The 15268-nt window shown below is 44.3% G+C and overlaps 1 protein-coding gene and 1 non-coding gene across 2 annotated transcripts; one reads left to right on the forward strand and one right to left on the reverse strand.

Annotated features, from left to right (window-relative positions):
- The first annotated feature begins 2480 nt into the window (after nucleotides 1–2480).
- Nucleotides 2481–3288, forward strand: LOC123124095 (uncharacterized). Its single transcript, XM_044544796.1, has one exon. The coding sequence runs from the start codon at nucleotides 2589–2591 to the stop codon at nucleotides 2985–2987; it is 399 nt and encodes a 132-aa protein (XP_044400731.1). The 5' UTR covers nucleotides 2481–2588; the 3' UTR covers nucleotides 2988–3288.
- An 8480-nt stretch (nucleotides 3289–11768) lies between these two features.
- TRNAA-UGC (transfer RNA alanine (anticodon UGC)) lies at nucleotides 11769–11841 on the reverse strand. Its single transcript has one exon. It is a non-coding gene; the product is annotated as a tRNA-Ala (tRNA).
- Nucleotides 11842–15268: the final 3427 nt, after the last annotated feature.

The raw sequence follows: 15268 nt of genomic DNA on the forward strand, positions 1-15268 counted from the left end.
AATAGACGCAATGCATTTCATGAGAGGGCTTGCACTTATATCTCCACATGCATTTCTCCGGAGCTTGAACCAATGATCATATCTCTGAACGGCTTTTGCAATAGTCTGAACGGCTCTTATGCAGGAGTAGTAATCTTTATTTTTTCCCTTTAAGCGAAGGGAAACGATTGCCCTGGTTAATAATCACCAAGTGTCCACCACCTCCGTTGCGTGCCACGCGTCCTCAGCATAAAGGCGAGTGCAAGCACCTATTTCCACAACAATGGCGGTGTTGCAAATCTTGGCGGCGAACGGCTACTGTGATGCGAGGCGGCTTCATTTTGCTTCGTTTTATAAAAATATAATCCTGCAACAAGTCCTGTGTTGCACAAAATTAATCCGCAACAAAACGGTTGTTGCAGAAAAATTCTAAAAAACTACAGCAAGATGTCTGTTGCAAAAAACTGCAACAAGGCATCTGTTGCGAAAAAATCTACAACAAGATGTCTGTTGCAAGAAATTTTCGCAACAAAGCATGTGTTGCAATGATGGATGGTAACGCTCGGCCGCCTGATGCATCAAATCTAACGGCTCGCGCACGGCCGAACCTTAGAAAGATCAGCTGGCGGACGCGTAGCGCGCCCCTTAAGTGAAAGCGGAAGCAGAAGACTTGTCTCTTTTCATTTATTGAAGGAAAGATTAGTCCGTTTTCAATTAGGAATATTAAAGTTTTTTTGCATGGTAATAAGTGTCTCATTCATATCATAAAGATCAAAGTACAAGTCACATAAGAACCAACATGACAAAACTGAAAAGATAGCAGAACAACTCTGAGCTTGACACCAACGTCCGTCACCTGCCTCCGGCACCACCACAACAGTCACCGAAGAAAAGAATGGCAGATCACCTTGTCACCCGAGCTCGACGCGGCTCCATCGCTGATATGCAGCTTTGCGGACCTCTAAGATGGCTCACCAAAAGTGAAGCCCTTGCCGTTGAAAAAAAACAGACTGGGGCAACACCCCGGACACGTCATCGAACTCCAGATCTGGCACCCCGGCATGACTAAAACCCCGAAAGAGAAAACCATACATGTCATCCACGAACCACGAACCCAGTACACGTTCCGTCTTCCAGATGTCGTCGATGCAAATTAAAGTTTGCATAGGGTAATTAGAGCATGGTTAATAGTATAGCTATAAGATCTTGCCAGATCATCTATAGCCGACAAGTAAAATAGTTGCAAATAAATATGTACTACCTTTTTGATACATGGCCCACCTCAATCTCTCATAACATGTCCAGGAGCGTGCTGCACTCGGCTATTAATCAGTAGTCCGCTATCCTTCTCTCTCCTTCAACTCACTAAAAATATAATATTTAAAGGCTTACAACCCGCCTACGTCATCCTATTGTACTTGTTTTTATATGTTCGGGTGTGGCTAGTTCTAAGTTGACTAAGACTTTTTTTTAGGGTAACTTGACTAAGACTTGAGGAATAAGGAACATAACCAATATGGGGAACAAGGGAATACCGGACCATATCTGCTTTTGCGCCCTGACAATCTCACTCAATTACAGGACCTATAAATATTAGTACAGTATACTGGGGTCCTCGGCCAAGATCTGGTGCTGCTACCCGAAGACTTATCTGAATAGCCATCGTTGTTAAGATCTGGTGGTGCTACCCGAGATCCAATGAGAATTTGCGCGTAGCTTTTTGTCTTTGACATAAAAAAAATAAGGTTGTAATAACAAAACTGACATTTTATTTTCTTTGCCTTGCAAGTGAAACAAGAAAGACTGTATAGTTATTTCGATTCTACAAACAATCAAAAGAATTTCACATGCAGTCGACTGAGATTTAGCAAGACCGTATACGTTCCCGTAACTCATCTATAGCCTTGATACTCATCGAGGGGGATGAACAGGCTAAGATTATATGGTGATCCGTACGTACGTACGTGTCAGCTGTGGCTGCAGAGACGTAGGAGTACTATTTTAGATAGGAACAAGAAGTTATAGAGATGGATCGATCTAGAGGATGGTGGTGATGCAGCACGCCGGATAAGCCAGGCGGCCAGCCAGCCAGCCGTCGATGGCACCAACCTCGGCACCGTAGGTCGGTAGCGTCGGTCCAAACTAGGAAGGCGCAGCTGTTGCGCCCTCGCCGATGCGTCCAACAAGCAGCTGACGCAGAAATCTGCAAGTCACAAAAATTCCACAATAAAAAACTCCGCCGAGAGATATTTGCATGGCATGGCTGGCTGGCCGGCCGGCCGATCGCTGCATGGCAGGCGGGCGCCGCGATTGACCGCCCGTCCCCATCCACGTGTTGCGTCGCCGGCGCCGCCACCCAGCCACGCGGGCACCCCGCTTCCGGCTTGCTTCCACCGTCTTCTCTTCTAGAAGCCTCTCACGGTCTCAGCCCCTCGCGCACGCGCGGACGCCCGCTATATATACCTCCCCTGCCCCCGCCCTCGTCTCCATGCTCCATATACTCTGCCTTGCTCTGCTTCCGCTTCTTCTTCCTGTCGCTGCAAGTGTAAGTTCTTGACCGATCGTTCAAGCGCCCACGGTTCGACTTGGTCGGCCGAGCACGTACGTCGATGGACCATCTGCTGCACCATGGGCACGAGATGAGGAGGCCGTCCGTGCCCGGCCACGAGGCGGCGCTGAGGGCCGTCCAGAAGCCGCCGGCCAAGCCGTGGCGCGCGGGCGGCGGCTTAACGCCGGCGCCGACGCCGCCCAAGGTGTACCGCGTGGAGCCCCGGGAGTTCCGCGACCTCGTGCAGAGGCTCACCGGCGCGCCCGCCGCGGCCATGGCCAGGCAGCACCAGCACACACATCAGCTGCAGCGCGCGCCGACGCAGCCCGTGCCCGTGCGCCCCGGCGGTGTCGAGGACGCCGCCGCCGGGGGGCAGATGTACGCGCCCTGGTGCTCGTTCCCGCTCATGGGCCCGCCGGCATCCATGCACCCCGGCCTCGACGGCCACCATCTCATGTAGAGTAGCTCCGCCCTCCGGCATGCCGCCGCTCTTGTATGTACATCCTTGTTTTCTAGGACAAGCAAAGCTAGGCGCGTAAACTTCAAGGGAGCGAGTAAAAAACTTTTTAATATCCAGTCCAGTTAGTTCTAAGTTCTTAGCAAACTCTTTTCCAGAAACAAAAATGTTGTTAGCAAACATAATACTCCCTGTTAAAAAAAAGCAAATATAATACTCGTTGCTCCCTTTGTAATATTGTTAGCACCTGCACAAGATGTAATTACCAAGGTTGAAGCGACAGTATGTTTGCGATGAACAAACTCACTAACGGTTAATCATCTTTTTTATTTGGCAATTAGAGAGAGTTTTGTCTGATGTCGTGTGGTTGCCTCGTTTTTCAATAAAACTGGGTTGGAGAACCCTTTCTTTATAAAGAAGTAGATTCACTAAATGTTTCTAACTGAAGTAGAAACATGCTCACCCATATCAGCAAAAGCTTTTACATTCCTCAGCCCATATTTCTAGGGGGCCAGGATAATGACCTTATCTAGGTAGAGAAGTTTCCGTGGTCTTGAGTGCCAGTGACCCAAAGATCATGGAACGTCAAAGGGGGGAGGGATGTCAATTTCATCCCTAATGCGGGCGTTACACGGACGGGAGAGTGCGGCCCTATTTTAGGGTGACTTTGCATTTAGGGCAAAGGTCGTCCTATCCTAGGGTTTCATGTGGAGTTTATGTTTTGTGTTTAGCATGTCTCTGGTCGCGCGGAGATCTTTGGCCTTGTTTTTTTTCTCTTTCTACGGGGAAGATCTTGGCCTTGTTAGGGACATGTGAGCCCCAAATGATAGCAGCGTTAGGGTCCTTGCGAAGTTGACGATGAGACTAACTATAGGCCGCACCCAAGGAGAAGTCACGTGGCCAATAGTGCTGAATCGCTTGTTAAGCATATGGCGCAACCTGGAGTATCACAATAAAGGAAAGCGTCGTACTTTTTAGGTTTGTGGACATTTTCCCAGCAGGCGAGATTGTTATCACTAGTGCAAGATTGCTCGGTTGCCTAGCAAACATGCGCTCTTCTTTCGGCATAACATTTCTATAAAAAAAACTTGTTTTACTGGAAGGAAAAGGTTAAAACCAAAAAATGATCTAGGACCCGATTACAAACTACGAACTGCTTTGAGTTCCAACCTAAGCAGATTTGGATCTTAGATTGCATGGTACGATAGATGCAACTTTTTTGTTCCATGCGGAAACCGCTTCCTCGCGGTAGTGACACGTCCGCTAGCACGTAGATAGGATAATTATTTCATATTGCGGCTGGAATTTTTATTGGATCTAAATGAACACTGAATATATGAGTCTTCAGGACAAAACGCAGCCGATTGCAGGCTAAAGTGGAATGGGATTCCCTTGGTCAAATGCCGGGTTTTTTTTTTCCTAACGTGTGCGACTTGGTACATGTCTTGCCCTGTGGGTGTGTGCGTGCGTTTGTCTTACTAGGGTTTTGGTTCAGCTCAAAGTAGTAGTGTTGAGGAAGTGAAGAACTAGCCCCTCTCCACTCTAGCTAGGATAGTATTACTACGTAGCAGGGACGAGCAGTCTAGGTAGCCAGGCGTGCACGCACAAGACTGCCGGCGTTCTTCCATTTCCATTCCATTCCGGTCGACCTTGCTGACCGTGACCGGCCGGCCGGCGCGCGTGGGTCAAGTCAAAGATGCTGGCCCGTCGCACACCCTCTTCAATTTGTCGCGTGCAAAGTGTACCACTCACTTCGATTGCGTTGTAGCCGCCATACCATACGCGGTTACATTGATTCGTTCGCCGGCACACGTGCAGGGATTCTCCGTATGTATGTATGTACCGTCGCATGACCGCTGGGCGCCGAGCGCTGTCACAGTCACGGTTTGACAAGTTAGTGCAGGGCCGATCAATATATTAGCACCGTGTGTTGCATCATTATCATTTTTTTTTTACAAAAACTTCCGATCTATTCATCCAAAAACAAGGCAGTACAAAGAATACGTAGAATACGAAAAGTAACAAACATGCCAAAACCACATGAAAGGTAACAAAAATCACGTTCATGTTCGTTGTCCACCTAACGGCGACTATAAGCACTGAAACAAGGCGAAGACACGTCGTCGTCAGTCTAACTTTCACATGAACCCACTTGATAATACAGTTTGCTATATATCGACTTAATAGGACAAAATGAAACTAGTAAACAAAAATATACACAACAACTTCATAACCATCGCTGGGGAATTCCAAAGACTTCATTGTATCACATAACTTTTAAGGGTCATACTATTCGATTAAACCAAATCCTTAGGGTCTTTCACATGTGTTTACAAACACATTAGTCCCTTAATTGTTTTCTCATTTAATCATCCAAAATTATCATGGGACACTAATGCACTTACAGGGATCCGGAGGGGAATCCCCGAATGTAAAGAAATAGTTCTCATGATTTCAAAATCGGGGAAACATTATAGAAATAGGATCAAGGCAATAGAACATTGAAGGCCCTAGACGGGCTTCTGCCTACCTCTATATAAAGGGGTGTACGTCCATATATCGCTTATAGCGAGACAGACGGTAGCCTCGCCTGAAGCGAGACTCTGGTCGACCAACCCAATAGGATCGTTTGGGTTCGTTATGTAGGTGTGTTTCGTTCGTTTTTATCTTTTCCTTTTTTAGTTCTGCTTATATTTTTTTAAATATTCTAAATGCATATATTTCAAAAAATAATTTACTTATTCTTTAAAGTTGCTGATCGTGCATTTAAAACTGTTCATGCAGTGTAACATTATGTCCGTGCATTTTAAAAAATATTCATACCATTCAAAAAAGTTTTAAAACGTACACGAATTTCCGAAATTTCTATACAAGGTAAAAATGTTCGGGTAATTTTTTTTAAATGTTTCTAACCATTCAAAAAATGTTTATCAAATGTTAACACATTTGAAAAATACTTCTCGCCATTCATGAAATATTTAAAAATGTTTACACAATGAAATATGTTTTCTAATCTATTTTAAAAATGTTTCACACCATTCAAAAAATTGTTCAGCGTTACAAAAAATTGTCAGTGACATTTTAAAAAATGTTTATGAAATGTAAAAACAATGTCCATGTAATTTTATAAAAATGTTTCATACCATTCAAAATTAACAAATGTTTTTGATGTAATAAAAAAATTCATGGCATTCTTGAAAACGGTCAACATGTTTTAAAAAAATGTTCAGTATGCATCTGGTAAATGCTAAACATTTAATTGGGAAAATATTTAATGTGTATTGAAAATCTGGTCAACATCAATCTTAAAAATACCCAACATGTAAACTAATGTTCAACGTCTTATATTAGTTTACAGAGGGAGTATAATAAACAAATAGTAGGCGTAAGAGTTTAAGAGAATAATCGAATTCTCGGATTGGAAATGTATAATCGATGTTTTCTTGTCCTAAGTCCTCGCTTGTACAACAGCCAGTGACAACGAAAATAATACTGCATGAATTAGACAATAGCCTGTGTAAACGTGGTAGTGTCATAACTGTGTATTCAGAATCTGGGAGAATGATATATCCTTGTTCATAAAGCTCAAGAATAATAAAATGTGCATTACTGCCAAGTCCAAATTGAAAAAGGATCCTTTGCAGTTCAAACCAAGATATTAAACGGCTGGACCCTCAGCAAGAACAAATCCGCCGACTTCAAAGGATATTCAAGAGCATAAGATTGAAAACATAAAAAAAATGATACATCCCACATCAGATCGTTCAACACAGATTAAGATCAAAGATCAAGATGATACATCCAGACAAAAAACCTATTAGGGGTACTTGCTACTACAAATTAGTCATCCACCACGCTTGACACCAGCACTGACAGCCGAGCGTTGCCCTCACCCAATTGAAGACGAGCAAAGAATGCACTTAGACCTCCAACCGGGCAGCTGTCTGCACTGCCCCACGGGGGTGAGCAACGAAGGGCGTTGCCCGGAAGAAAATGAAGCTGACGAGGGAGATGACAAAACTACCACATTAACGTACCCGAAGATCTCCCAAGCAATACAAAATCTATGTAATTTGTAGAACGTAACGTCAACTCTGTTATGGGGCAGGATAGGGGGCCACTGCCCCCCCCCCCCTCTTCCGCCCACTTGACCATGTTATATTTGTTCAATTTTTATCGGTATCGATAAGTGCCGAACGTCCATGTTTCATGCTCTGGCCCCGAACGACCTTTTGACCACGGGATTACAGCATTGATCTTAAAGTGTGTCAAAGCAGCCACGTCATCGATTCCTTTCGTTCGGAAAAGGATGTGGTTGTCCCGAACGTTTTCATCGCCCCACGCCGCTACCTTATCCATTCTCTGCTCACCCGTCGGGAAAATCGACAGACCTCCACTCCATTCCCATCCCCTCTCCTCGCTACAGCGCACAGAGGAAGAGCACCATGCGCTGGCGACGAGGCGGCCATGCGAGGCGGGCAGCAGCGGGCACCAGGTGGGCGGCGCGGGGAGGAGCTCCACCGAATCCAACATCCGGATGTTGCGTGGCTAAGATGAGGTGGGCTGATGTGTCCTCGCCGGTGTCGCGCCTCCCAAACTCCCTCGGAGTTGAGCCTCGACCTTGGCTCGGCAGCGTCGTCCAGGCGCCTCCCAGCAGCCGTCCTAGGAACACCCAGCGACGTGCGCGGTGTCCGGCCACAGGGAGGCTCGCCGAAAGAGCAGTTCATCGGGGAGCGCACGAGGAGCAGCTGACGGCGAGGCTCGCCGGGAGCGTGCAGCGCGGCCGCAGTCGGAGTCGCCGAGCCACTCCTCTGATGACGGAGGGGAGGTCGGGGGGCAGGTCGTCAGTGTCTACATCGTCGTCGTCCGCGACGGCGACGGCCCAGCGTCGCCTCAGTTGCACCGTCCTCCGTGCAAGGAGGTCCAGACCGACTAGCCGCCGGCTGCGCTCCATGATGCAGGCGTCGGCAAGCTCGAACGTCTCGCCGACCTGGGCGCCTCCTTCAGCGGCGCCAGAATCCCCTTCAGCCCGGCGGCGCTGGCCTCCACTCCGGCAGCGGCCGTTGCCCCTACAAGTGCTAGGTCCTGGCGCAACACCAGTAGATGCGCCGCCTGCACGAGGATGTTGCAGGCTACAGGTTCGTTCGTTGGACATTTGAGCTCTCTACCATCAGTCGGGTGGATAGTTGAAATTTTCAATGTGCAATCAAATTACATAGTTCATTTTTTCACATGGCATTTTTTTGTTGTGTTCACTTTGTGTGCAAGCTGTGGAAGATGAATACCCTAGGATTTTTGCATACCATGGCATTTTAAGTTCATGGAAGCATGGCAATTGTAGTTTATAAACATCACTAATGAGTTCATTTTTTCACATGGCAACTTTTGTTTTTGTGTTCACTTTGTGTGCAAGCTATGGAACATGAATCCCCTCGGATTTTTATGTATATCATGGCTTCTAAGTTCATGGAAGCATGGCAATTGTAGTTATGGGTAATGGCAAATTCTTTTTTCCTTTTCCAACAATGGCAAACTATTTCTATTTCTTATGGGGCCATGTCAATATATATTAAACCATGCAAATGTAATTCATGTGTCATGGAACCTCTTTTCCACTATATGATTGAGACGAAGAAAGTGTGCACTACATACATGGCATTTTCTCATACTAACTTGGTGTAGTTGCCTTGTTCTTTTGCCAAATCAAATGGCCTTCAACTGTTTGTTGGTTGGTAGCTGATTCGTATTGAGTTATAATCTGTGTTAAGAGATAGGTTAGTAGTAGGCCATGACAAAATTAGGAGAAATATTCAAAATAATGTGGCAATTTCTGTGGAGTGACACGACAAATAATCATATGATATAATTCACAATTTTTTGTCTACTCACACTTTCCATTTATAGATAAATTTTGCATGGTCGCATGGCATTTTTCTCCTAAAGTGACACGACACATGTTTTTCACACATTGACATGGCAAATTTCAGGTAGCGACCTTGCCATGCCCCTACCAAGCAGATCATGACAATTTGTTGCCATGATATTTAGGTAGTGACATTTGTCATGACCCTACTATGTAGAACATGTCAAAAAAAATTAACATCCCATGGAAATCTATTTTATTTAAATAGCATACCAGATTCATATATTCACAGTTGCCATGATCTTACGGAGCTACTTTTGCCATGTTATTTATTGTTTTTACATTCGTTTCTTCAAGGAAGATATAGATGCATGGCAAAAATTCTTTTCTGCACCGTGGAAAATTTAGTTTATGCACCATGGCAAATTTAGTTTATGTCCACGGCAAATTTAGTTTACGGTCCATGGCAAATTGTATACTTTAGACCATGGCAATTTTAGTTGATACTTTTTCTAAGTATCATATGAAATTTTTACTTCATTTCCATGGCAAATTTACTTTCATTTTCCATGGAATTTTTTAATATGTTTTTGCGATGGCAAATTTTACTCTTTTTGCCGTGGCAATTTTACTTTAATGACATGGAAAATTTTACTTCATTTTGCCATGGCAAATTTTACCCTTTTTTGCCATGGCAATTTTACCCTTTTTTTGCCATGGCAAATTTTATAACATTTTTTCATGGCAAAATTTTACTCTTTCTTTTGCCATGGAAATTTTTACTTTATTTTGCCATGGCAATTTTTACTCTTTTTTGCCATGGCAATGTTTACTTTTAGTGGCACGACAATTTCTTTCTTTTTTTTGCCATGGCAATTTTTACTTCTAATATAAGGTGATGCATGAAATAAATCTCTAGATGAACTCCTGCTAGCTGCAATGGGAACATGGCAATTTTTGTAGAAAATGTCGAAGATGGCAAATTTGAGTATAACATAACAAACATTTTTGTGTGTAGAACATGACAAATTGTTGAACAACTTTTGATAGATTTCCCATACAATTTAGTGTACTTACACTCTGGACTCACGAGCATGTCAACTTCTTTTATAGCATGGCAAAAGACCATGGAATTTTTTGTCGTGCAAACGAACAATGTGTATTTTGTCACAGCAAAAATAGGGCTTTTTCGTTCTTGTGGGCTTTTTTTACAAGAACAGGCCTATAGGGGCGATGGGAAGGAGCGTTCGGGCTGGGAGGCCTCTCTTCCCGAACGATTTCGTTCGTAGGGGGCAGCCTGTCGCACTGAACTTCTCGTTCGGTCTGGGAGGCTCCCAGACCGAACGTTCGGTAACAAATCCATGTATCTGTTACATTTTTTCAAAAAGTTGCCATGTGTTTTATTGAAAAAGTATCCTAATTTTGCCATCTTTTTTTGAAGAAAAACTTACTAAATTTGCCATGTGTAAACATTTCATTATAGGTCGTGCGATATATATTTTTAATCCATGGTAAATCTATGTTTTGAGATCATGGACCATAGGAAATTCCCTTCCTTTTCTTTAATTTTCATGATGGAAATTTTATTCTTTAGTGCCATGGAAATTGTATTTTTTTTAACATGGCAATTTATACTACCACACCATGGCAAATTCCTCACACTTAATTTTGTGTTCAAATTGTGCATACAATCTATGGAAATTTAAATAGGATGGCATTTTTTACTATGAATCTTCCATGGCAATTTTTTTTGTTTCGATGATGGAAATTGCCATGACTATTTTTCTTTTTTGCCTTTAAAGTTGATGACATTGTTGTTTCGTAGCAGTGCAAAATCTCGGCTTTAATCTAGCACAGCAAAAAAATAATTGGGCTTTTTTAGCTACCGGGCTGTAGGACAGGGTGGGGGCGTGGGGCATTCGCGCTGGGGGCCTGTCCTCCCGAACGAATTCGTTCGGAGCAATTACCCTCTAGTACGAACAATTCGTTCGGTCTGGCAGCCTCTCAGACCGAACGTCAGCGCCATATCGACGTTCATTTTTATTTATAGTTGAATACATATATTACATATATTCAGGGACAAAGCACCCATTATGCTACTCTTTTTTTAGCAGAACTAATTGCTCTACTTGCAACTACAAGTAAAAGGTATACACTAACACTGTCTTTAGTCAAGTCTCTTCACCTCCTCCTCCTCCAAGAAAGAAAGTTACGGTTCGTGCCTCTTGCCGGCGCCGGCGCAGATCCGCCTCGTCTCCGGTGGCCGTAGGGCCATGGAGGCGCGGTGGATCCTGGCAAGGGCCGGCGAGGGCTTCGTTTTTAGTTTTTTTTTCAATCTTGTTAGGGTTTGTGTCCTACTCAGGAAGGCGAGACGGCGGCGGCTCCCTGAAAATGGAATAAAGGTCTCCTTGCCTTGCCCCCGTTTCGGCGGTGCGTCTAGCATCGTTGGTGGGCGTGTGAAGATGTGTCTCCGGCAGATCTATCTTTGGTGGATTTGCTCGGGTCTCGTCGTTGTTTGTCTACGTTCGTGTGTCTTCGATTTGGATCCTTCCGATCTACGCTATTTTTCATCAGCGGCGGTTGCTGTTCTGGGGTGCTGGTCCTATGGGGCCTTAGCACGACGACTTCCCGACTGTCTACTACAACAAGTTGTGCCCGGCTCCGGCGATGGAGGGGCGATGACGGCGGCGCGCCTTCGGCTCGCTTCGGTGCTTGTAGTCGTCGCTAGATGGTCTACGGATCTAAATGTAATTTTTATTTCTGATGTTCGTTGTACTGCCATGATTGAAGATGAATAGATTGGAAGTTTTTCCAAAAAAAAAAGATATACACTAACACTGATCTTATGCGAAATAGGCTGACAGATCCACTTATGAAGGCCCAAGAGATTAACAGAAACAGATAAAATCAAAATCAAAAAATGGAGATGCGGGGGATCGAACCCCGTGCCTCCCGCATGCAAAGCGGGCGCTCTACCATTTGAGCTACATCCCCATGTGTGTTAAAATTGGCTGTAGCGTTTACTAACCATGGTTAGCTAATCCCAGCTAATACTACTACATGGTAATCCGAGGAACCAGCAGAGCACACTGGCAATCCAGCCAGACAAGTAGATGGATGTCACGCCAACGTACGGGTGGATTAAAAAATATTCAAATTGAGCCGCCAACGCCGTCCGGTCTATGTGTTTGTCCTGTTACCAGTTGATACTGAAACCCGGTCGCGTTGGAGGTGGTATGGAACTTCACCGGTAAACCAAACCGTGGGTTGGTCGAGCCAGGTGTGGCGTGAATTCTAGTCTAGTGCATCAAAGCCAGGAATTGTTCGTGCCATTAGGTTAGATAGGAGCCTTTGCGCGAGCTGGTAGTGGACTAGTGGTAGCATGCCGGTGGCGGTGGTGGTGGTCGACGTTGTTGACCGGCATGCCGTTGTGCAGCGTGGGTCAGGTCAAAGATGCTGCCCCGTTTGATTGCCATCCATCCATCCATCCTCGTGGATTTGTCGCATGTACCGAGTATTTTCACGTAGACCGGCACGCAAGGAAATTTGCGGGGCACCCTGGTTGTTCGGCGGCGATCGTCATGCATGATGCACACGCACGTGAGTAGCGTCACTTGATCCAGACCGCTGGGCATGGACTCTCACGGTTTGAGAAAAAAGCCGTCCGATCCTACTAAAATCTTAGACCTAGGCCATCCCCTCATAGTATATTTTTTCCATACGCCATATTTTTCTATACGTTTGCAATATCAGTAAACATTTTCCCTTAGGGTGTGTAATTTTTTTTTACTGTGGAATCTCAAAAACAAAAATTGATAAACTTCTTGTATGGATGCAACGATTCTTCATTGGCCATGCCGGATCACCGAGAAAACAAATCATCAGCGAGTCTATAGCTGATTGTTGCTGCCATATATAACCGGATCACACGGCGGGGCGCGAGAGAATAGGGTCAACTGGAGCATATTGGTCGGAACCTCACACGAGGTTTTGTGGGAGTCTGGACCGCCGTCATGTAGGACTTCGACATCCCCGGTCCACTCAAATCTCCCTCACGGTACACTTTTCTGTCACTTCGCCCCTACTCCTTCCTTGTTCTGCAAACGCACCCTCCTCGTCTGATGCCGCCGTTGTACCTCTTCGACCGCCCCCCTAGGTATCCTCAGACGTCCACAGCCCCCACCAACACACCTGCTTGCCTTGGACTACGCCTTCGTCTACCCAGGATCCCTCTGCAGCCAAGTAGCCTTAGTCCCCTATCGATGACGTCCAAATGCCCGACAGGTGTTCGGCCAAATGCCATTGATTTTTTAATTGAATTTTTGTTCTTTCCTAAAGTAGTTCGATGGAGGGGTACTCGGTGATCGACAATGTGTTGTTGTGCGATGCGTGGCTGGCCATAGTTGCGGACTTTGTAGGCAGAAAGTGAAGGGGCTCGATCTTCTGGTAGCGTGTGCATGCTTTTGTTTCATGAGCGAAAGATGTACAGACCCTAGCTACAACATGCATGGCATCCATGAACGCAATGTGAAGTCCATATCACATTGATGGTACATCATCTGTAACTCTGTCATGAAGTTTTATTGTGCGATTCACCGAGTGGAGACAAATGTGTTCATTGGGCTCGTCAACCATCAAGATCTTAAGTATTGCTTCTTGCTCTACATATTGGTTAATTCATTCATTCACTTGATGTTGCTCCACATGTTGTATATTCTACACGTGCTGCCGTGATGCACTACATGACCGAGGGCAGGCCATTCAAGCATATACGTTGTTGGATAAAACTCAAGGGGCAGTATGTATGGGATGACATATGCCATATGAAGTTTGGCATACAATGAGTTTTCTGTCCTCGCAGATCCGGTTATTCGGATTTGTTGAGAGTATGTTGGTGTGTCAAGCTTTTTTGTTGATTTAATTCTTTGTGGAGGTGAAATCTTTCATAGACACCACGATGAAGTTATCATGATTCGAAGGTCTACACTTCTTGGCGATCATCCCTGGCCAAGTACGATTCATCGATCAAGGCGTTACATCTTTTTGGATGGGCGACTGAAGGCACTTTCAGAAACAATTATTGGTGTTATTCGTGCGGGTGAAAGAGTGACAACATCCATGCTCTAGTCCAATTGCAGCCTCTTTACCAAAGTTTTTGGAGTATTTCTTCTAGCACAGATTGATACCGCAAAGAAAGTGTTTCCAAGAGATTTTATGTAATTTCTAGTTATGGGAATTACTTTGGTTTTTTGGATCTTAGAAGCAAATCAGTGCATCTGTAATTGTAATGAATATGAATAAAACTACAATCGTTTCTTAAAAAAAAGGTAATTACTTCAACTATGGCCACTCTTAAGGGAAAAACCTATATGTCGCACGTTGCGTCCAGTTATCAAGCAATCGCACATTTTGTAATATTGTTCGCACATTTCCAAAAAAAGTTCCTGTATTCAAATTTGTTCTGGTGTTTCCAAAAATGTTCCTGTTCTCAAAAATTGTTCGCATTTTCCAATTTTATTAAGTTTTCAAAACATGTTCCTGTTTTTAAAATGTACATATATTCAAAAATATTGTTTGTAATTTTAGAAAATGTTAACATTTTTCGAAAATGTTTTGAGTGAAAAAAGTTCAGGTTTCATTAAACATTCATTTTACAAAAAAGGGATTTCTTTTATAAACATGAGCATTTTTGCAAATCCTGAACATTTTCCAAAAAACAAAAAAAAAATATGAAGTTTTTGAACATTTTTTGTAAAATATGAACAATTTCTAAAAACATGACCATTTTTTGAAATTTGCGAAAGAATGAAAACATGAACTTTTTTAAAATTTGTCAACAAACTTCAGGTTTGAGAACATTTTCTGGAATTTCGAACAAAAATTTCACATAAAAAAAAGGAAATAAAAGAAAAGAAAAAGGTAATGTCTGGATCTGCGTTTGTTTTGGTTCCTATAGGCTTGCGCAGCTCTGTAATCACTAGTTCTCATTATCTATGGTGGCTACTTCCCATACCATCTTAAGCTTGGCATACGGTGAGTATGTACTTTACTGAACAATTTCCCGTGTTGGCTTTTTCACGATCATGGTTGTGGTCGACAAGTACTTCAAATATGCCGACTTTCTGGGCGGATCCTATTTGACGCTTAAGCGCCCGTTTGCAAACTGGCACCACATCTAGTTGGGCTCGGCCCATCTTTTGTTTTTCTGTTCTTTAAAACAAAAAAAGAAACTACAAATGCGCGTTTGGTGAGAAACTTCCTGGTGGTGGCTCCTATATGGCGCGTAGGTCGCTGGGAAGTGACATAGAGTGTACCACCCCACCCCCCCCCCCCCCCCCCCCCCCCCCCGCGGTGCTGTTTCAATGGCCCAGCCATTTCGGGGTTTCACTCCCAACCGGTTTTGGGAAGGTTCTAAGACCTT

Source organism: Triticum aestivum, chromosome 5D (assembly GCF_018294505.1).
Source record: "Triticum aestivum cultivar Chinese Spring chromosome 5D, IWGSC CS RefSeq v2.1, whole genome shotgun sequence".
Taxonomy (NCBI): domain Eukaryota; kingdom Viridiplantae; phylum Streptophyta; class Magnoliopsida; order Poales; family Poaceae; genus Triticum; species Triticum aestivum.